Source organism: Oryctolagus cuniculus, chromosome 2, assembly GCF_964237555.1.
Source record: "Oryctolagus cuniculus chromosome 2, mOryCun1.1, whole genome shotgun sequence".
NCBI classification, from domain to species: Eukaryota; Metazoa; Chordata; class Mammalia; order Lagomorpha; family Leporidae; genus Oryctolagus; species Oryctolagus cuniculus.
The window spans coordinates 106,060,646-106,084,118 of record NC_091433.1 but is presented as its reverse complement, the minus strand read 5'-3'; the positions used below and the strand labels follow the sequence as shown (position 1 = coordinate 106,084,118).

Genomic DNA, 23,473 nt, shown 5'->3' with positions numbered 1-23,473 from the left:
TAAGCCTTTTGTTATATGGAGGAAAATCAAAGAAATGAAAAACTTAGTAGAATCTCAGTTTAAATACAAATAAAGTACCAGGAAAATTTAGTATTCAAAATACCATCCTTATTTATAAATTTGAATTTGCACAAAATACCTTTTCATGAAGCAAAGCACTTCTCTACTGAAACAAAACAATGATTTCTGGACAAAAAGAAAACAAAAAAGCATTTAATTAATGGATGTCAGTAAGACATTCACCTCACTGCATGACCCTGGACAAGGCTGCTCTATAAGAAGAAAACCCAGATTCTTTGAATACAAAAATGAAGCTAGCTTAGACTTTAAGAATTTGAAAGATAATAATCAAGTGACCAAGTCAACAATACTGGGGTGGGATGGAGGGTCAGGGGGAGGGCTAGGGCTGGTGCTGTGGCATAGTGGTTAAACCACCACCTACAACACCGGCATCCCATATGGGCACTGGTTTATGACCTGGCTACTCCATATCCATTCCAGCTCCCTACTAATGTGCCTGGGAAAGCAACGAAAGATGGCCTAAGTGCTTGGGCTCTTAGCCCTAGTTGTTCCTGATGAAGCTCCTGGCTCCTGGCTCCTGGCTCCTGGCTTGGGCCTGGCTAAGCCCTGGCCAGTGCAGCCACTTGAGGAGTGAACCAGTGGATGGAACATCTTTCTCTCTCTCTCTCTCTCTCTCTCTTTTTCTCTGTAACTTTTTCAAATAAAAAAGTGTTTAAAAATTACAAGGACCAACTCTTCGTAGTCAAAAATTCAAAATTGAAATATTATTGCTCAACAAAGGATTAGTGGTTATACAAGGCAAAATACAAAGAAAGGAATATTTAAAATACGAACATCAGGGTGGAAATCGCAGCACAGGGGGTAAAACTGCAGTTTGCAACTCCCTTATCCCATATACCTGGGAACAAGTCCCACCTTTGCCTTCCCACCCAGCTTCATGCCAATATGCCACTTGGGAGACAACAGGTGATGCCTCAAGTATTTGGGCCCCTGAACCCACCTGGGAGAATTGTATTGAGTTCTAAGCTCCTGGCTTTAGCCTGACTCAGCCCTGGCTGTTGCAGGCTTTTGAGGAGTGAACTAAAGGATGGAAAAGTTCTTTGTTCTCTGTCTCTTTCTCTCTCTCTCCTTTTTTTCTTTGTCTCTCAACCACTCTGCCTTTCACATAAATAAAAATGAATAAACAAACTTAAAATGATTATTATGAAAATATGCAAAGAATGATGTAACAGGGTTAGATATTCAAAAATGTGAAAAGCTATGAAATCTGAAACCCTTCTGGTCCCAAGTAGTTTGGACCTGGTACATTCAATCTGTGGTGTCTAAGGCTGGAGCCATTTTCTTGTCCTTGTCCATTGATCTGGCACACACTGCTTGTACACAGGAACTGAGGGAGGTGTGTGAACCCTGTGGAGAGAGTGCTGGCGCCCCGCTGTGGTGTAGGAGAGTCATTGCTTCCTCCCTATCAGATTACACTCTGCATCTTAGGGGTAACACATTAAACCTCTGGCACTGGGAAAAATCCAGTGTGAAGAGACATATGCCTGCTCCTTTATACAGAAGTTTCTGGAGTTTCCATACTCAGCAGCTCTTCACTCCACTACCAGTCCTTTGTGGCAAGAGACAGAAAGTTAAGCCTTGGGTTCCTCAGAGACTTCCGGTGTAGGGAGTGTTAGGATTTAAGATCAGTCTTGCATTAAGTGAGGCTCTTCATCTCTTCTGCATAGAGAACATTTATGCGTTTAAGGTGCATGTCCTCTTAAGCTAACTCAGCTTTATTTCCATGGTTTCTTTCGCTTACATTCAGAGACAATTCCAAAGTGAGTCCCAGAGTTGCAGGAGATGCTCTCCTGTTTGCTGGCTGCTGCTTCCAGTTAAAGGAATTTAATGACTCCATTAAATGCATATATTATTGTAATAGACCACTTTAGATCAAAGGACAGACAAAGGATTCATGGCTTTACCTAAGAAAATGAATAAATTCCTTGAAAATGCATTGATGCTACAATAAGGTCAATCTTAAATTAGGTAATTATTTTTTTTCTGAAAATATTTGGAAACTTTATGCTATCATTGGATTCTCACAGTATTTGGGTATAAGGCGGGAAAATATAGACATGGGAGATTCCTAAAGATGAACCAGGGTATTGGAGGGAAAGAGTTCACATGAAACTAGGGTGAGTTCATATCTACTCCACAACTTAGCTGACCATGAGAAAGGCCTGCAGCCCAAGTCCCTAAGGCACAACAGCTATTAACATTCAGTCAAATCACACATTTTGTCCATCCAACACACGTTCAGTGGGTACTTGCTGTATTCCAAACGTTGTTCTAGGAGCTAAGGATAAAAGAACAAATTGAACAGACCAATGGACCCTGCCTACCTGCATGGAACCTCTCAGTGGCTGAAAAATGAAATGATTAAGTGCTGAGAAGGAAAGTATGGGAGACATCAAAGAGCTTTCAAAGGGACTCCAAGAGTCCAGAGAGCAAGCGCCAGGTAAGACTTCCTCGGGTTTCTTACCTATGAGGGGAGGCTCTCAGAGGAGTTAGCAACTGAAGGGAAGTAAGAAGGCTACAGGATGTGCAAGGGGGCAGGGTGTACAAAGGTCCTGAGGTGTGAGGGAAGCTGGAATATTGGTCGGTTTATAAGGGCAGTAGCGGGAGAGAAAGACAAAGGTCAAATCAACTAAGTCACTGTGGGATTTTGGTGTTTCCAAATGGCCTCAGAAAGCACTAACAGATTAAGTTGGAAGAGACGCTTATCCTGGCTTTGAGTCATTCCATGGCAATAGTAATGGGTTGCAGTGTTATCACCATTGGGGCTGAGCCTGTAGGGCAGTGTCAGCATAAGGGCACCATATAATTTTACCTGCTTTTGGGAAATGAAAAAAGATTGTTTTCCAAATGAAGTCATCTTCCATTTACAAGACTAAGTAAGGGGATATACTTTTTTTTCCAACTGTAAGGAAAAATGAATCACTTTTAGCTGCAGTAGCATAGATTTATAAAGTTAAATATACACTGGAGTCTAATCTCTGCTGGTACTATGGGCAGGAAGGTTCCAGAAATTTAGATCTATCATTCATCTTCCTGTTTATGATGCACAATCATTCTTAACAGCGTTTGTGTGACTCAAACTCCTAGACATTACTGTCTGAATGTGGACTTGCCCTCTGACTTCACTAAGCTAACAGAACTGGCTACAGTTGCTTACTACAATTAAAACTTCATTCTGCTTTGACTTTCTAAAAACAGCGGCTATAAGAATCTGTATCTGCAAGCACCTGAGAAAATAGCCCACAGTTTACAGGCAACTACTCACAGGGTGGAGGGTGGAGTGAACCCAGGCTTAGCATGGGCAGGTCTGAGGGCGAATTCCTTCCAAGAGCCTTATTTATTTGATTTGTAAATTTGAATGGGTCTGCCTGTCTGCTTTAAGACATTTCTGTATCTGTGTTTCTTCATCAGGAATAGAATGGGTACAAGAGTATCTGCTGCTCTCCTTGGATGTTGAGATGATTACGAAAGGTAGAAGTCGAATGCCTTGCTCAGAACTTTCTGCTTACGGGTACCCAGTTTAAAGCACAATAAAACGAACAGCTCTTATTTTCCCCTTTTCCTCTCTCCCAAGGATACGAGTGCTACATATTTTTATTTTCTGGCGAAAAGGGAAGAGGAAGCTGAGTTTTGGAAGTATTGGTGATTCTTCTGAAGAAGGCAGACCGTGTCTAGATCCAATTCTGTTGCACTTCGGAAAAACAAATCTCAATAAAATATTAACTGCCCTGTGTCTTCTCTGAGAATCCTTCCCAGTCCAAAGGATCTTGTCCTGCATTCCCTCTTAGGCTCACAGATAACTGTTTTTAAGTTGCACCTGCTCGATGAATATATGATGTGTATATGTGTGTGTATATGTGTGTATGTGTGTGTACAGATATACTTCCAAAAGGTTTTATTTCATAAATACCGAAGAGAACACGGTTTCAGTGACTAGAGAGGCAGCTGGCCTGCTTTTGTGTTCATTTCGGTTTTGGATGCTAGAGACGGCAGGAGCACAGCCCGCGGAGCACAAGGCGCCCTTTCCCAGAAGGCTGCGCCCCGAGGCGGCGGAGAGCGCTTGGCGCTGGAAGACGCAGCCCTTTTAGCTCCAGTCGAATCGCGCTGCCTCGTCCTTGCCTTTCCAAACCACAGCCCGTCCTGTAATTAGCGGAGCAAGTCCATCCGAGCTAGGCAAATCACTGGTTTTCCATGAAATGATTATATTGCTGATGCTCTGGGACTTGTACGACACCTCTCGGCCTAAAAACAGAAAAAGCCTTTTTATTTTTTTCTTTTTCATGAGCTGGGGGAGGGAAAAGAAAAGTGGAAGCGATAGTGTTACCAGGAGTGAGACCACTACAAAGAGGGAAAGAACCGGATTCCGTGGGGGCGTGAGAACAGGAGGCTCCGCACCAGGCATTTCGGTGCGCAGAGAGAATGCCTTGTACCCGCGGTGATAACTCCCGGAAAGGGAACAAAACCAGGCTTTTCTAAACTTTCTGTACATCCAGAAGCGCTCCCGCTGCGTCCCGCCTGCGCGGAGGGCACCCCTACTCCACCCGCGGGGCTTCGGCTCCACACTGAGCCCGTGACGCTTCCCCGAGCGCCCAGCGCACCGGGGTGTCCCCTTACAGGAGCCTGCGGGGGGAAAGGGCGCGTCGCGTGGGTCGCGCCGGTCCCTTCCTTGGATGGACGCCCGACGCTACCTCCGGGGCGGGGACAGCTCTGGCCACCGTGCGCCCTGCGCGGCGATTCCACCCACACTGCTCGCCGGCTCTGGGGGCGGCGGGGTTTGGCACGCTGTGCCGGCAACAAGGGAGCGCAGCCGTCGCCCCTGCGGCCCCTGGGACCCCGCGTCGCCCGCGGGCTCGGGCAGGTGCGCCAGCCGCGGCCTCGCGTCCTCCCGCCTCGAGGCCCGGGCGCCGCGCCCGCCCCGCCCCTGCCCCCGCCCGCGGGCCGCCCGGGGCAGGGCCAGCCACTGCAGCCGGCGAGCCGCGGACCGGGCATGGGACGGCAGCCGCAGCGGAGGGCGGCGGAAGGCGGCTGAGGGTGGCTGAGCGACCCTGCCGTGGCCTCCTGTGGCCGTGCGCGCCCGCGGGCCTGTGCGCCTGTTCGCGCCCGGGACTCAGGCCGCCGGCTGCAGACTCCCGACCCCTCCGCGGCGGTGGGTGGCTCTGACTTCGCCGCTTCCGAGGGGCCGAAAGGGCGTGCGCTATCCCGGCGCGATGCGCTGAGCGTTCAGAGCCCCAGACGTCCGGCTCGCGGGCTGCCCCCGGAGCGGACCTCCATGGAGTCCGCGGGCACCGGGCGGAGCCTGCGAACGCCGCCGCCTCGGCTGCTGCTGCTCCTGCTCCTGCAGGTGGCGGGGCCAGCGGGCGCCCTGGCGGAGACCCTGCTGAATGCGCCGAAAGCCATGGGCACCAGCTCCAGCCCGCTCAGCCCCGCGAGCGTGGTGGCTCCCGGAACGACAGCATTCGAGGAAAGTCGACTGCCCGTGTTCACCCTGGATTACCCCCATGTGCAGATCCCCTTCGAAATCACCCTCTGGATCCTGCTGGCTTCCCTGGCCAAGATTGGTGAGCGAGCTGGACCCTCGGGTGGGGGCAAGGACGAGCCAAAGGGGCACCCCCGGAGGGTGACGGAGTGGGCGACACGACCTCTCGCTCGTGGCCATCTCCCGGTGGACGCAGGTAGAGGCCCCTGTGCTGGCTGCGGAGGGCCCTGGCAAGGATCGCTTGCATGTTTTGGTTCTTGAGTGGGTACTGTACTGGCTCATACACACTTGTGATTTGCTGCTTTCTTCTGCGTAAAATGCCAGGTTGGACGGCCCCTCTGCCAGAGTCGAGGGAGACCTGTTAAAGGCGAGGGCAGCCAGCAGGTTGAGTGGTGTCCGTCTCACCCACAGGGAGAATTGCAGATGAGCTCCGATGCTAAAAATGGTTAAAGAACTGGATGCTGGGGACAGGCGCGTCTCAGCAGTGACACAGACCAGCCGCGCACCTGACTAATGAGGTGCGTGGAAGGGGACCAGGGACACCTGAGCGCTTGAAGCTGCTACAGGAACGCCCTGTCTCCTCCCTCTTTGGGGCTAGGGCTGCCACTGTCACTCGCCAGGAAGCGTTAGCTTGAGAAGTTGACGGAGGCCAGAGAAGGGAGATAATTGGAACCAATGGACCAACTTCTCACGCCATCCTCAACTCTTATTTAAAAAGCAGAAACTTCGCAATTTGTTTTTCTCATCTCCATTACTCTCCCACCCTCCCCCCCCCAAAAAAAACACCTGTTATGATCATGGTACTTTCTGTTTATTTTAGATTTTAAAGACTTTTTAAAAAATCTTCACATCGAATAACTGCTCTTGTTAATGTTTAAGAAAAAGAAACTTTGAGAGCTAATCATTGTGTGCCTTACATGTTTTCTGTGGTTGCCCTGGCTGCCAGGTGAGGCAGTTTTTCATAAAAGATAGACGCACTGCTTGTCCTCCGGGGGAACGTACTGATGGGTGGAGAGTGACAGAGACATCCACTACAGGGATTATAGCACAGGAAAGTGCTGAATAGAGGGAGACACACAGGAAAGATAATACGGAAGTGCAAGGAGGCAAGGGGGCAAGGATTTACACTGGATTTTCGAGGGTGGCCAGGATCCCATTCGTTGGAGATGATTGGGAAAACATTCCAGAGAAGAGGGGGGGGGGGTTATACAGGGAATGTGAGCAGGGAAGTGCAAAGCAGGTGGAAGGGATGGATTACAAGAGGGTGAAGTTGTGGGAAGCTTGAAGCACACCTTCCATGTCAGATTAAACCAATGAGATGCCATTTGGTGACCAAAGGAGCCACATGCTATGTAATGACTTTGCAGTCTGTAATCGCCGGCTTGGACATGGTCCTACTAGTTGAGTGTTTTAATTCTACCCAAGCAATGCTATAAGGGAAGTGGACTTCCCCATCTATCAAGCAGATATGCAGATGTAGATAATTTTGTGGTCTCTAATAATAAAGGGAGATGCCATCTCTTCCGGCAGTCTTTGCAACAGCCCTGTGGGGGAGGGAGTGCATGCACTGATCCTCCCGCTTGGTAGAGGTAGAAACGGAAGCACAGAGAGTTTACACCCAGGGATTCGTCAAGTGAGGGGCCGAAGGCAGTGTTCTGCTCGCTCCCTCGCTCTGAGCCTGCAGCCTCAATCCCCGGAGGGCTGCTTCTGTGCCCTGTTTACATGACTGCTTCTCTGTCACCCATTCTGTTCCATCTCCTTCCTCTGTTATTCACTCCTGATTATTTTAATCAGATTAATCGCACTAATGACAGCTGCTAGTAGGCACTTAAGTTCATTATCTCTCATTTGCACAACCACCATCACAGGTAGATGTGATTACCTTGTTTCATATAGGAAGTGACTGAGAAGTGGGCAGGTTGATTTGCCTGCGGGTGGTAAGGCAGAATGCCAACCAGGTCTGTCTGAGGCTCGTTTTGGAGTCTGTCCTGGAAACTTGTTTCATTGGGAGGATTAATTGAGAAGGGCTGTGTCCATCATTCTTGGAGCAGTGCTGAGCAAGGAGTAGGCGTTTCGTCAGTGTGGCCATCAGTAGTAGCAGTGACCGTGGTAGTGTCCACCAGCGGCAGTGGTAATGGTGCTCTTTCTGGCACTTCAGCTCCCTTTCTGCTGTCCTGGGATGCCGCCCCTGGATCTCTTGTCTTAGCCTCAGCCCTGTTCAAGTGCTCTTACTCTGCGGCTTGTCTTTTTTGTCCTTGCTGTCTGACTGTCGTGTTTCATACATTTTGTTTGACCTTATCACGTTAATTGTGTGATATTTTCTCAAACGCCGTTCACGCTTGCTTGTGTCAGAGCTTGCAGGTGTAACACTATGCCTGTTAGCAGCGTTCTTGGCCCACATGCGATTGTGTTGCCTGGCACTTCTCTTCTGCTTGCCCTCTCCTGTGTTCTGTTTCACTCTGGAGATTATTACACCTGGCCCTGAGTGTGTGCTACCCATCTGCCTCTGCGAATTCCGAATGCCTACTGCAGCTACTACTTGACCTTTCCTTTGTGTCTTGGGGCAGTGAAGATGTGACAACACAGATGTCCATGCTGCGAATCCAGACGGTCTCAGTAGCCAGTTACATACTCACTGCCATGGGTGAGGTGAAGGGCAGCGTTCTCAGGGCAGAAAATGGGAGTTTGGGGTTCCAAAAATCTGGCACTTGGGGCATTTGGTCAGTTTCTTCTTGCACAGCTCATCCCTGACCTGCAGCTTCAGCTTTGTTCCCAAAGAAGCCTGGAAGTGCCCAGAAATCTTCAACCCCATCTCCTGCCTGGTCCAGGGCCCTGGATCTTCTGTAGGGCTCTGGGCAAGATTGTGCTGGTGCCACAAGACATTTTTACAGCACCTTAAAGTGTCATCAAGTCTTTAAAATTTGCAATTTTAACCTTGGCCTGGAAAATTTGCTACTTTGGTATAAGTCACATGACTTAAATTGCTCATATTGGGGAAGGGTGGTGAATTGATCTTTGCAGGGGGATGTGCGGCTGCGTGGTAGCACAAATGCTGATGCACGTGAGATACTGTGATTTCCATTTGGGGAACTCTTAAGTCATGGTCCCTCATGTGTTTCAACTCAGCTGCCCCTAGAGAGCATGGAGAAACACTACTAGTGATTTCTCTAATCAAGAATCTCAGGTGACCCAAAGGAGAGGCTCCTAATACCATTTGTAGGCAGCTTAAATAATGCTTGGTGGGCAATTCAGAAAAAAAAGTTTTCCAGACTACAGCACAATGTGCTTAGAAATATTCCAGTCGGAAGTGATAGAATACTTGTCTGGCAAAGTCTTGAATGATTCCGATTAACCTTTCATTGTTTTACTTGGTTACCAGGGAAAACCAACTTCGTAATCATTTAGTTAAATGAAAAGTAATTCTGTAGTTATAAATTTTCCTAAAATGATAATGTGTGTATTTGTGTATGCTCATATGAAATAGGTTTTTTAAAAAAAGGCAAATAATGGAACCTGGCAAATTTAGTACACCTTGGAAAACTACATATTTTGGCAAGAGACATTTCTTAATGTTTTAAATAAAAGTGTTTGGTTTTATTTATTTCCAAGGCAGGGGGAAGAGAGAGAGAGAAAGAGAGAGAGAGAGAGAGAGAGAGAGAGAGAGAGATCGTCTATCCACTAACTCCTTAAATGCCCCCAATGGTAGAGTTTGAGCCAGGCTGAAGGCAAGAAGCTGAGAACTTGGTTTGGGTCTCCCAAATGGGTGAAAGGGATCCAGGTACTTGAGCTGTCACCTGTTGCCTCCCTGGATGTTCACTAGCAGGAAGCTGGAGTCAGGAACAGAGCTGGAACTTGATCCCAGGCATTCCGATACGGGTTGCTGGTGTTCCAATCCACATCTTAATCTCTGTGCCAAATGCGTACTCCACGTTTCCTAATTTGTTCACTTAGTCCTCATCACATGCACTCTTATTTTTTCACTTTGAATATTTATGTTTTGAACAACCATTGATTATTTTCATAGTTATAAACACACTCTTTGCTTAGTGAATTCTGTACATAAGGCTGATGTTTTACAGTCTGAAACAATAGGTAGCCAAATAAATAAGAAGGGAAAAATGCTCTGGTGTGTTTTAAGATTGTCACCTCTGATTTTCTTGCCCATGAAGTGTGTCTGTAGGATCTGTGTTAATATGAGTGAACTTGGGAATGCATTCTATCTTTGCTCAAGACTTGAGGGTAGAGCTGTCTAAAGTATCAGAGCCACCTTCTTTTTTCTAGGGTTCTCAAATACCAATCTCCCTGTGTTGGGGTCTTTCTCCCCCCCTTTTTGATAGAGAGAGAGGGAGAGAGAGATCTTCCATCCACTGATTCACTCCTCAAATGTTTACGACAGCCTAGACTGGGCCAGTTGGAAGCCAGGAGCAAAGAATTCAGCCAGAGTTTCCTAGTTGGGTGGCAGGGACCCAAGTGCTCAAGCCATCACCTGCTGCCTCCCCGAGTGTACATTAGCAGAAAGCTAAAGTCTGGAGCAGAGCTGGTACTCGAACCCAGGTACTCCAGGATGGGATGCTGGCATCTCAAGTGACGTCTTCACCACTGCGCCAAGTGCCTGCCTGTCTTCTGGGGTCTTGAAGGGTTGATCTTTTTGCTTCGGCTCCCAGGTGCCCCTTTCATTTCCTTCACCCCTAAACTTGGGGTTACAATGCACAATTTTTAACTTTCCCTTCACCCTTCCACTTGGAGGTTAAATAACTTCTATTGTTACTTGAAGGGAAAGGCAGATATCAGTTTAGTCCATGAACTTGGGCTCCAGGTGCTCCTGAATTTTAAAGAGTTTATTTATTCATTTGAGAGGTAGAGTTACAAATGAAGAGAGAGGTCTTCCATCACTGGTTCACTCCCCAGATGGCCACAAAGGCCAGAGCTGAGACATTTAGAAGCTAGGAGTCAGGAGCTTCTTCCGGGTCTCCTGCATGAGTGCAGGAGCCCAAGTACTTGGGCCATCTTTCACTGCTTTCCCAGGCCATAGCAGAGAGCTGGATCGAGAAAGGAACAGCTGGGACTAGAACCAGCGCCCATATGGGATGTCCATGCCACAGGTGGAGGCTTAGCCTAGCATGCCACAGTGCTGGCCCCTCTCCTGAATTTTAAATGTGAAACCCCAGAGTTTCATACATGCTTAAATAGAGTTTTTGATTTCTGAAAAGCCTTATCCCACCACTTGGTCTGTTTTTCTTTGTCCTGTTTAATTTATCTGAAGCATATTCACCAACTGAGTGGTCAGCGGATGAGGCTCAAGATCTTCATTATGGAACCAAATCTTATTTTGAACACACTTCTAAGATCAGGTGTTTCTGGTAGCATATGCTGGTTCCTAATAAAGCTATAAGAGATCTGATTCTTTTGTCTCTGAGTCTCCAACTATTCCCATTCAAGGCTACCCATATATTTTCTGCTTTCTGTCTGAAGAATGACTCCATAGGTTTCTTGTGTTTTCTAAAGAGAAATTCAGTTGTCTTTTTGAATGTTATTAATGCCACTTTACTTCGGAAGTGTTTTTGTAACGTTTAAAATAATAGATAATGTTTCACCAACTAAAAATGTTATTCTGTATTGATGTTCCCAAGGACAACAATAATATTAATGGGATGCTTTGTTTCTGACAGAATTCTTTCAGGCATCTTGAAACCCTAAGAAGTATATAAAGAAATGTTGTGTAAAAGTATTCATTCTTGTTGGACTGTAAAACCAAGTGAATTTGATGCTTTGGCTATATGAGCCAATCTTTACTAATGATTCAATTACTTTAATATTTATTGTTGTACTTGGTTTATCTGTGTGTTTGTGGGTCACTTTTAATGATTTATATTTTATAGAAAATCACTGTTTTGTCTGAATTTTTAACTTTATTGCAACAAAGCTATTTTATGATTTAAAAATCTGCTTTGTCTGCATTTGTGGTCTCCATTTTATTTCTAGTATTGGTTTTTATCTTTCTCTACCTTGATCAAAATTCTCATAAGTTTGTCTATTTAGTACATCTTGAAACAAATTGCTTTTTTGTTTGGCTTCTGATTCATTGGTTTCTGTTCTTACCTTTATGATTTATTTGCTCCTACTTTTTTGCATTTATTTATTTAGTTCTTTAATTGAAAACTTAGTTCATTAATTATTTAATTTACTTATTTTTAATGTCAGTTACCACTCTGAGCTCCAAAGTCTCTTCTATGCTAAAATGACATCAGTCTTATTAATGGCCCAAACTATTTCAATAGTTTCTTTAGTTGTTGAATTCCTGATATGCCATTTTCCACTCATATATTTACCCACAATATCAGTATTTACTTGTGCTCATTAAATGCAAAGCTATGATACACTGTACATTTAACACCATCACAAATAAAATAGAAACTCAGTTGATGTGAATTCACATTTATTGCAAATAAAAATAAAAAGAATGATAAACATGAAAGATTTCAGGAGAACAATGCAAATGAAATTACAATTTCTAAATAAGTTGCTTCAGACCATTAGTAGAAATAAGAGATAAACTATGGATGATCTGAAAGCAGATCTTTACACAACACACCACTGATAAATCTGGAAAGACGACTACTGGATACATCTCATCTCAGGGGTTCTCCCACCAAATTCAAGTCTATAAAATCAGTTTGGTCCTCATGATGTCAAATAATCGCCTTGTGAACCAAAATAGCTTTATTAAATAAAATTTTTCTTAAAAACAAATTCTCAATTTTCAAGTAGGTATACTTTGGTAGGATGACATTAGATGTATTTAAGGGTGGAAATACATGTTTTTGTCCTAGTTTTTTTTTTAACTGAATTTTATTTAATTTATTTGAGGAGGGGAGATGGGGGGGAGATAGAGAAGGGGAGGAGATAGAGAAGAGAGAAGAGAGAGAAAAGCAGACAGAGCTCTCATCTGATGATTCACTGCCCAGATGCCCCCACTTGCAGGAGCTGGCTGGGCCACAGTTCTAAAGTGGAAACTTAGTCCATGTCTCCCTTGTGGGTGACAGGGACCCCCAGTTAACTGAACCATCACCTTCTGCCTCCCAGGATCTGCATTAGCAAGAAGCTGGCACTAGAAGCCAGAGCCAACTATGGAACCCAGACCTTCTGATATGGGACACAGTCATCCTGACTCTTAAGTCTCAGCCAAATGCTTGCCTCTGCATGGCATAGTTTTGGTAGGTAGTTTCCACTCTTGTTCTCTGCTCAGTATTTTCAGATTACCTTGCAATATTTTATTATAACTCAATGATTTTTTAGAATTTTATTTTTGACTTAAATAATAGAAATTTATAGTTTTTAAGAATTTTATTCATGTTTTATTATATTTTGATTAGAGCAGCATGATTCAGATTATTAGTATTGGTTAGGATGATCTTTGTGGCTTAATACATGGTTATGTTTAATTTTAATAAGTTTTCCATGTATGCTTGAAAGAGAAGATATATTTTTGAGTATAGTATTTTACACACATATACGTGAACATATACAGACACATACACAAGGAACTAGATCAAGCTTCTAATTATAGTGTTAAAATCTTCAAAAGTATTACTCATTTTTTGGCTACTTTCTGGCTTACATAAAATTTACCTCCAAGATTGTAGTAACAGTTAGTATTTAAAATCTTGTCAATTTTATTTATTTTAATGCTATGTTATTAGGTACATATTGGTTCAATATTGTTATATCCTCTAAGTGAGTTCTGAGTTTAATTTTTAAGTTATTTAATTCTTTATTTCCAAATATTATTGACATTCAAATAAAACTGGACTTTGCACATGTATTTTTTTCCTATATATGTGTTTTCCACCTCATCATTTTCTTTTTTTGTCCAAAGAAACTTTTATGTAATGTGTACAAATTTCATAAGTACAAATTTAGGAATAAAGATTTATTTATTCATTTGAAAGTGAAAGTTACAGAGAAAGAGAGAAAGACAGAGAGAGAGATCTTCCATCTGCTGGTTCATGCCCCAGATGGCCACAACAGTGAGGGCTGAGCCAGGAGCTTCATCCAGGTCTCCCATTTGGATTCAGAGGCCCAAACACTTGGGCCATCTTCCACTGCCTTCCCAGGCCACCATCAGGGAGCTAGATATGAAGTAGAGCAGCTGGGACCTGAACTGGTTTTTACCCATATGGGATGCCAGCATTACAGGCAGTGGCTTAACCTGCTAGGCCACAGCACCTACCCCATGTCAGTATTTCCTAAATATCTATTTTCTTATACCTATACCTTCAAATCAACTTGTCGTTTTCATTTGGATGTAAATTACATAAAACTGGATTTTTTAGCTTTAAAATTTCAAATCTCCATGTAGTTTAAAAAGAAATGTAATCATGATCATTGTGAGTAATGATATATTTGGACTTACTTTATTCTAGTCACTGTGCTTTTACTTGATGGCATCATTTTCCTTTTGGCTTATTCAGCTTTTCAAATTTTTTATGCATTGTTACCTGTTCTACTTTGATTCTGTTTGTTGTTACTCAATTTTAATGTGATGATCTGAATTAACAGGAGCCAGGAGTAAGCAGTTGGTTTACATTTCAGGTGTATTTTCCTTTCTATTCAGTAGTTATATCATTTGTGTTGTATAACTTAAACCCTTGGGACTCAGTTGCCCTAGTGATGAAACGGAAACAATAAGAGAACCAATGTATAGGCTGTTGTCTGAATTGTTAATTGGTTTGCATAAATGGTTAAAATAATTTTCTAGAACATAGCATTTGCTTTTTTTATGGTTATCTTCTTTCTGAATAACATTTGAACTTTTTAATTGTCTGTCTTCAAATTTAGACCTGATTTGTATTAAACTTCCTCCAAATCGGTTTTTTTTTTATAGACAGTGTTTGTATGGATTTGCAAAGATGTTTGCCAGTTTTTTGTCACTGTTGCTTCTATCTCTTCCTATTAGATTAATTTCATCTTACTGAAGCGTGTACTTTAGTAGATAATTCAGATTAGGCCTTTGTGTTTGCTGAAAATGTTTTTATTTTGATTATTCTCTTGAGCAAAAATAAATGAATATAGACAGGGTTTGGAGTTAGTATCACTTACCACTTGAGGGGTATAATCTTCTTATTTTCTGCTCTCTTTTGTTGCTAAGCAGAATTAAATTGTCACCCTAATTACTCTTTTGACTTTTGTCTTTGGCTGTATTTAATATTTTTGTTTGGTTAGTTATGATGTTTTTTGTGTTGGCTGTTTATGATGTTCTGTGATTTCATCCTCATGTCTATGTATGGATTCACTTTATTTTTCTGGATTGGAACTTGTTATGCTTCCACGTTCCTTAACTACCATGCATGTTTTTCATCCCTTTTCTTTTCTCTTTTATTTCTTGGTAATTCGTCAGGTATTTTTTCCCATCTTATATTATTCTTAGTGTGTCTCTAATCTATGGTTACTCATTATATTTTTAGTTTTTTTGGGATTTTTCACTTAGACTTTTTTTTAAAATCTTCAAATCTGTGTTCTGTTGGTGGTGTTCTACTACTTACAGTTTTTATACCTATTTCATTCCTTCATGCATTTAAGAGATTTATTCATTTTGTAGTCTCTCAGCTTGTCCTGTTATTTCTAGTGATTGGGATGCTAATTATTATATTTACATCAAATGACTTTTCCTTTTTTTTATAGATTATGGTTTTTCTTGGTTTTATTGTGAGCTCAGTTTCAACAGATTTATTTTTTTGGTTGAATATGTTTTCCTTAGATTGTAAGCCGTTCTTATAAAAACGGTTTTGAATGTATTTCATTTTGGGACCATGGGTTTCAATGACTGGTTTTTAGCTTGGTTTTCCTACATGATTCAAGTACTGTAAATATAGACTTTGTACCTGTGTGGGGTATAAACCTGGAGTTTGTTGCTGTACGTGGTATAAACTTGGCATTTTACACTCCACAGAGGTGAGTTTTCCTCTCAACCTAAAGCCATAAAGAGTTGACATGTTTTCTTCCATTTTCCCTGGTCACCCTTCCCCTCCATTTATTAACTTAGGGCAAAGTAGCTCTTTGAGTCTCAAGAATTTACGCAAAAATCCTCACCTCAGTAGTCTGATGTCGTATTTCCTGTCCTCATCCAGGTGTTAAAATGTCCAGTGCTAGCACATGGGGTACGTGGCTGTTTCTGGAATTTCCCTGATTGACTGTGGCTTGAAATCCTACATCTCTCGCTTCGATTTCTCTCCTTGTCTTTGCCCTTTTAGACATTTTCCTTATTTTCTGGTGGCTTAGTAGTAATGAGAGGCAGCTTTATCTGTTTCTCTATTGTTGGGTAACTCAGTGACTGTTTTGGTTCTACTCTTGAATGAATCAAGTGTTGAGTGGCACATTTTAAAGAAGTGCTTTCTACAGAATATTTCAATGCCCATAGAATATCATAGTGGCTTTTCCTTGATGTGAATTGGAATTAATGTGTGTTTTCTTGGTTTTTTAAATATACAGAATGGAGGTCTGATTGTATTGCCTTTGCCTTGTTTTCTATATTTTCAAACTGTGACAGACGTGGAATAGGTCAGCAGTTGAGGGAGTATTAGATCTAAGTTTTGGAAAAATGCCCCTGGACTGGAAGGAGAAGACCCTGTTGTAATTCTAGTTCTACCATCAACTCTATTTTATGACCCTGCCAAATCTTCAGCTACTTGGTTCTCCAATTTACTTAGTAGAAGTAGGGGTATATACCTGCCCTATTTGTTTACTATTTCCATATGGATAATATGAGTTTCTCTGTGGGAGAGGAAATAATTTATATGAAAGCTGTTACTTTTATAACAAAATAAACTTAAGCCAAGAGAAGCATGTGTTTATTAAATTAAAATGATGTGTAGACATGGGTGTATTGTCATTCTAAATGATACATACACAATTACAGGCTACTCTTGCAATTACATCTTTTAAATGTCATGAGTCATAATTGATGTACTTCCTGCAACAATCCTGTACATTGTTCATCACTGTTCATAGACTTTCTAATTTTGATTTGTCAAATTCATCCCTTGTCTGAAGATAGCTTGTATTTCTCTTCCTCTGCAGTAATTCTGGAGACAGAGGAAGGGAGGACAATTCCTCTGAAAGCCCTCCACATGACTGCAATGGAATCATACTTTACAAATGAGTTTCACATTATTACATTGGGTCAGCATGCAAAGGTTCATATGGGAAGGATAAAAAAGGAGATTCAAATAATGCATTTAGAAATTTCTACTGTAAAATAAATGAAATTGCACAATCTGGGTCTGCATGGGAAAGCCCTCTATAGAAGTTTGATTTCTTTTTCTTTTTTAATCTATCGAAAGTTCCTTAGGGAACAGTAGAGCGGTGAAACAACTCCATTGCCATACTTCTATGACTCTGCCCCTGCTAATTCTGCTTCTCCCCGTTCCTGGGCTTACTCCCTGGGGATCTATAGGCAGGGAAATCTGAGCAGCGTAACACAGCCAGTGTTGTCTTTTCTTATGGCATAGGAGGGTGGAGGAGAGTGAGATAGGGTAATCACTCTACCAGTTTCTTTCACAAAGTAATAATAGTTAACAAGGACGACTGGAGCATTGTTCCTTGTCTGTATGTGGGCCGATTGCTTTACACTCATTTTCGTATTTAATCCTCATAGTACCTCTGTGAGGTAGGCACCATTGTTACTCCCAGTTTTAGGAAGCCTAGGTAACTTATCCGTGACATAGCAGGTATTGAGCTGTCATATTGGGTCCACTACCAGCTCCTTGAAACTCCGCTGTGTCCTGCACTGACACCCTGCCTCTCAGGGCCAAGAGGGTTAATACTTGGTCCTCTGCTTCTGTGGGTTTTGCTTCCATGGATTCTGCATCCATGGATCCAGTCACATACGTATCTAAAATATTAAAAAACCTTATCTGTTCTGAACATGTATAGACCTTTTCCTTGTCATTATCCCCTAAACAATATAGTACAGCAGCTATTTTCATAGCTTTTACATTGAAGTGGGTAGGGTAAGTAACCTAGAGGTGATTTAAAGTATACAGGAGAATGTGCATGGTGTTATGCAAGTGCTACACCATTTACATGAGGGACTTGATCATTTGCAGATTTGGGTGTCTGTGTAGGTCCTGGGATCAAGCCCCTTTGGTTGCTGAGAGAGGACTGTACCATACTTCTATCCATGGTCTCCAGAGCATTTGAGATGCCAAATCTTACCCACTCTTAACCTGAGACTGAGGCCTGTATGTGTTTCATTATCATGCTGCAGCTTGTTACCCCATTTGACCATCTCAGATTGTCACTGTAACATCCAATGATAATGATGACACCTCCCTGCCTCCTTCAGGGTGGTCTTGACCGCTGAAGTCATATATGAAACGACAATGTGACCCCAACTCTAGGATGAGTGTTACCGCACAATGACTCTGTAAGTTGGGTAGGACAAAAAGAGCTAAATAAAAGACAAGGTGGTAGAAACTGTCAGTAATACCAGAGAGGCAACATGAATCTAGAATTTCTGAATCTTGGTTCAGCCCTTTATACTTTCCATGGTTTAGAAAATGTGCAGTTGAAATTCTTTTGAAATACGTATTTTATGAGCTAAAATTCTTGGATTAAATAAAGGTTCAGCCCATATCACTTCAGCTACTGTGTAAATTTTAAGAGACCGAAGTTCATCCCAACATATTTATAGGAGAAAAAGGTGTTAAATAGGCTCAATTGTCACCCAAAATGCACACATGTTGAACAGCATGTACACATGCATAGACACGTATGTTCACATAAGTGACATTCATTAGGGCGTGTAAACTCCATGAGACATGGGATTGTGTCTATTTGATTAGTTGTCAGGAAAAGTGCCAGGCACAAAATAATTGTTTAATAAATAGTCACCAAGTACACAAATAAGTAATATTTAGAGGCACTTTCTGTTCTACGGTACTTTAATATGATGGCAAGTAAGGTCGTCGCACATCCTGGTTTGCCCACAAAGCCCATAATTTACATTTGTTATCCTTGCACATACCTTAGTACTATGCCCTTTCCCTCTCAGATACCTAGTTTGGATGATTATTTATTTGGTCACTCTACTTTTCATTCATGTGCTATTATTGGACATACTTTGAATGATAACTTAAGCCATTCCATTTACCAGCTGTGGATTTTGGGTGAGTTAATGAACTTCTCTAACCTTTGTTATTTCATCTGTAAAATGGTATATCAGTCCCCTCAGTAAGTTGTTAACACACTTAAACAAAAAGCTTGCTATCTTATAGTACTTGAAAATTTGGATAGCCTTGCATGAGCCCAGATGTCTTGCTTCCTTCTACAAAGAATAATAGCATTATCCCATGAAAGTTTACTTTGTTCAATTGTTCCATAGCAAGTTATTAGATTGTTTAGATGTTCTGGTCTCCTGCTGTTGGTGTTATGAATAGATTTCTTTCCAAATTATACCTATTTTGGTTTCCAATGTTGCATAAGTAAAAAAAAATTATCTTTCTGCTTTTGCTAAGTTAGTTTGCAATGGAAAAGAAAAGCAATGCACACCCTTTGTGTTACCCCAGGTTCCTGCCTTGGCAACTGAAAGGTGAGCAGTCAAGCAGTGTAGGTGGAGGGCGAAGAGCAGCAGCTCAGCTCTCTGGGCTCAGGGTCAGGTGCAGCCTTCCCCACGGGAGCAGGTTCTCCCCTGAATGCTCCTGCAGGGAGCTGGATGGGAAGCTAAGCAGGTAGAACTCGAACCAGCACCCATATGGGATGCCGGCACTGCAGATGGTGGCTGAACCCACTGAGCACAGCACTGGCCCCAGCATTCTTTTTTTTTTTTTTTTTTTCAAATTTATTTATTTGAAAGAGTTACGCAGAGAGAAAGGGAGAGACAGAGAGAGAGGTCTTCCATCCACTGGTTCACTCCCTAATTAGCCACAACAGCTGGAGCTGCGCCTTTCTTTTGCCGTTGGTTCACCCTCCAATGGCCGCCACGCACCACGCTGATCCAATGGCAGGAGCCAGGTACTTCTCCTGGTCTCCCATGGGGTGCAGGGCCCAAGCACTTGGACCATCCTCCACTGCACTCCCTGGCCACAGCAGAGAGCTGGCCGGGAAGAGGGGCAACCGGGAAAGAATCTGGCGCCCCGACCGGGACTAGAACCAGGTGTGCTGGCGCCGCAAGGCAGAGGATTAGCCTAGTGAGCTGCGGCGCCGGCCCCCATATGTCCTTGAGATGCTTTCATCCTGCCACTCATCAAACCCTCTTTGGCCTTTGCAGTGGAATGGAGAGGCACACGGATATGCAAGTCCACCAAATTGGTAATCAGAAACCAGAGGGGAGGCAAAGTGAATGATAGGATGTGATTCCAGGTAGTTTAGAGAATAGTGTAATTTACCAAATAAGGTACTTTCCTACTTTAGCCCGGACCACCAGCGCACAAATATCTCCCCTGCTATGTAAATAACTGGTGACTACAGTGACAGCAGCCGCTTAATTGAAAAACGGAATTAGGTAGTAATTACTGGCAATTGTGGGTTCCTTTCGTATACTTTGATCTATTTATTTTAAGCAAGTGGTAAATTTGTTTAGTAGGCAAGCTCTTGAAGGAACTCAAACCAAACAGAAAATAAGGCTCCCACACAAGGTGGTAGGGTGGGTGGGGTAGACGCCCTGGAAAGCCTTGTGCAACTTAATGATAGCAATGCATAAATAACTGAACCAGAAGGGGCACGAATCATTTACCCATGTGTTGAAAGAATGACAAATCCTAGGATTTAACATATAGCCGAGGGCAACAGAATGAAAATTGCTTTCAACTGTTGGCTGGCAGGGAACGTTTGGAATCTAGGTTACAGTACACCAGAATCCTTATCACCACGGACCCAGCAAAGTGCTTCTTCTCTGGGCTGAACTGTGCAAACAGCCTGTTCAGAAATAGTTACCGGAACTTAATTGCTGCCTGGACTCTGTAATCCCCCCTATGCAATGCCTATGCCCTGGAAAAAATGTATCCCCAGAATGATCTCCTCCAGTCGAAACCTTTCCTGGTCAAATCCATTTAGCACATGGTGTTTTTAAAATGGGGGTGAGAGGGCAGAGCATGACAAGTGGGGTGCCTAGAGCTATGAAGCAATGAAGCTCAATTAAGGAAAAGCTGTTTGGGATCATAGAAGGGCTCCAGAGTCTGCTTCAAACCAGAAACCTGCAGTCCTAACCGATTCAGAACAAGTTCACAGGCGGCTCTGGATCGTGCCTCCCATGAAATGTGAGTCTAAGAGTTTTCAGCTAAGAAGACGCTGGGTGTAGCTCCCAGCGTCTTAACAGCAAGGATCTTGTTTCCCACCTGGGTATGTTGGACATTCTCCCTGTGACTGTGGGTTACTTTTCTTCACTTGAGGAGGCACACATTTCACGCCCAGAGACGATATACGCAGAAATCCTTTGAAAACTGTCCAGTGGCGTTGTTAGTATTCCCTGGGGGGCAGAGTTGCAGTGTGGGTGCACTACACTAACTGTAATTTCTGGGCTGTCTGGAGGGTGCCACATGTGTGGTTTTGTCTTCTTGACCCTGGGATGATGGAGCCCTCTGCAGAATTCATGTGACACAAACCTAGCATTGTTCTTCCCTGGAATGCCAGGGAATCCGAGCATGCTGATGGCCAAAAGTAAACATTGTTGGAAGAAGAGAGACTGTTACCTCTGTCCCCCTGGCCTATTCCACTTCTAGTTTCAAAAGGAAAGTGGGACTCATTAACAGGGTAATCTAAGATGATCTCCTTTAGCAGGAAGCAGCCAAGGCAGTCAAGTACAGAATTGGTTTCAGTTTTTGGAAAGCCAGTTAGTGATAGAACAATCTAAACCATGAATAACCCTAAATGACAAGTGAGAATTACCACTTACAGAAAAGTTCAGTGTTTATTTGCTATTTCTTTATTGTCATTCCTAAAACTTTAAGTTCAGCTCCTTTTTATCTTAGAAAGAAATTGATTTTCTTTTTATAATTTTTTTTAAGATTTATTTATTTTACTTGAAAGTCAGAGTTACACAGAGAAGGAGAGGCAGAGAACGAGGTCTTCCAGCTGCTGGTTAACTCCCCAATTGAATACAACAGCTGGAACTGTGCCAATCTGAAGCCAGGAGCCAGGAGCTTCTTCCAGGTCTCCCACATGGGTGCAGGGGCCCAAGGGCTTGGGCCATCTTCTACTGCTTTCCCAAGCCATAGCAGAGAGCTGGATTGGAAGTTGAGCAGCCGGGTCTTGAACTCGTGCCCATATAGGATTCCAGAACCGCAGGCGGTGGCTTTACCCACTATGCCATAGTACCGGCCCCCTAAAAATGTATTTATTTGTTTGAAAAAGAGACTGGAACAGAGAGACCGAGATAGAGAGAGAGAGAGAAAGAGAGAGAGAGAAACAGATCTTCCTTGCATTGATTCATTCCCCCAAATGAATTCCCCCAGCTGGGACTGGACCAGGCAGAAGGTAGAAGCCAGGAACTCAATCCAGGTCTTCCATGTGGGTAGCAGAGATCCATCTTCTTGAGTCATCACGTCTGCCTCTCAGGATGTACATTAGCAACAGGCCAGAATTAAAAGTGCAGCTAAGAATTAAACCCAGAGAGTATGATATGGGATGCAGGCATCCCGAATGGCAATCTTAACTGCTCTTGATTTGCTTTTTACAAGATCCATCTGCAAAAGAATTCAACACTTGTACTTTCCATAGACAATGACTAGCCAGTCTCTTGAATGTCAACCTCCTTTGCAGCATTTTTGCAGAAAATACAAGGGCACTTCAGAAGTTTCATGGAAAAATAGAACAAAATAGAAGTTTATTTTGGTTGCAAAAATAGATGGAAGTCCTGCATATGTGTATAACATTGAAGACTCTAGACAGGGAGGTTTTGAACAGTAAAAGTTACCAGCTGTCTAGTGGCTAGGGCCCATGATTGTCGCTTGGTTGGAATGAATGCTAGAAAGATATTGGAGAGCTATAGAAATGCCATCACTTTGAGAAGTTCTTTAGACATGTGCTTCGTGGGTTTGCCGCGGCAGCTCAACTCCCAAGCAGCCAGGAGAACTTCATGCATGACTGACCCGCCCACGACTCTGGGGGAAGCAGAAGCCTGGAGAGACCCTGGCCCTGTTTGCTGCCCCATGAGATCTCTGTGAGCCCAGGATTCAGTTTCAGGATCATCTTCCCTGTTCCTGCTCAGAGTGCAGTTCCTCCAGAACACCTTTTGGCCACATGTGTGGGCCAAAAGAATTCTCTGTCATCTGAAGGGGTAATTTTCTGTGTTTTTGAATTTGTGACTTTCCTTGACATTGAGACAGATAGAATCTTTTTATTTTAAATCAAATACTGAGAGCAGCATCTCTGGCCGGCTCTGCCTTTGTTCCCATTGGATGTGTCCTTTTGTGTGACAGTGTTGGATTCAGTGTCTTCCATGAAGCAACATTGCCCAGAAGGGTTGATGATGATGGTGTGTGTATGTGTGTGTGTGCTTACTGCATGGGCTGCATACATCTGTACACACACGTATGCACACACGAACATACACAGCCACTTTCAAGTCTATCAGGAGTAGTCACAAGCTTTCATTTTTGGGGGTCTTTCATTTCTAAGTTGGGTTGATGGAATGTTTCCCAAGTGTTGAAAGGCATACAGTTCTTCTTGACCTCCCTCCCCTTTCAGAAAAAGCAAATATTTAGAAGAACTCCCTTTGGAAAGCTGTGTTGTGTTCCCCGTAAGATTGAGTGGGCGTGCATCTGCACCCCGAGTACTGTGTGCTCGTGTGCAGAGGAGGAGGTGGCCTGCCGGTCTCCACGCTGCTGTGCTGTGCTGTCCTGACCTGCTCCACGCTCCTTTGCCATTATACTCTGCGTGTGTCACCGTTGTATCTCACAACTCCGAGAATAAAGTGTGTGC

At 43.3% G+C, this 23,473-nt stretch overlaps 1 protein-coding gene across 1 annotated transcript in view; it reads left to right on the top strand.

Annotated features, from left to right (window-relative positions):
• The first annotated feature begins 4,839 nt into the window (after positions 1–4,839).
• The window catches only part of SLC9A2 (solute carrier family 9 member A2), a 106,805-nt gene continuing 88,171 nt past the window's right edge, over positions 4,840–23,473 (top strand). The window contains exon 1 of the mRNA XM_008253183.4: positions 4,840–5,639. Within this exon, the coding sequence (XP_008251405.3) occupies positions 5,351–5,639 (289 nt within the window). The 5' untranslated portion in view covers positions 4,840–5,350. The remainder of the gene's footprint in view (positions 5,640–23,473) is intronic.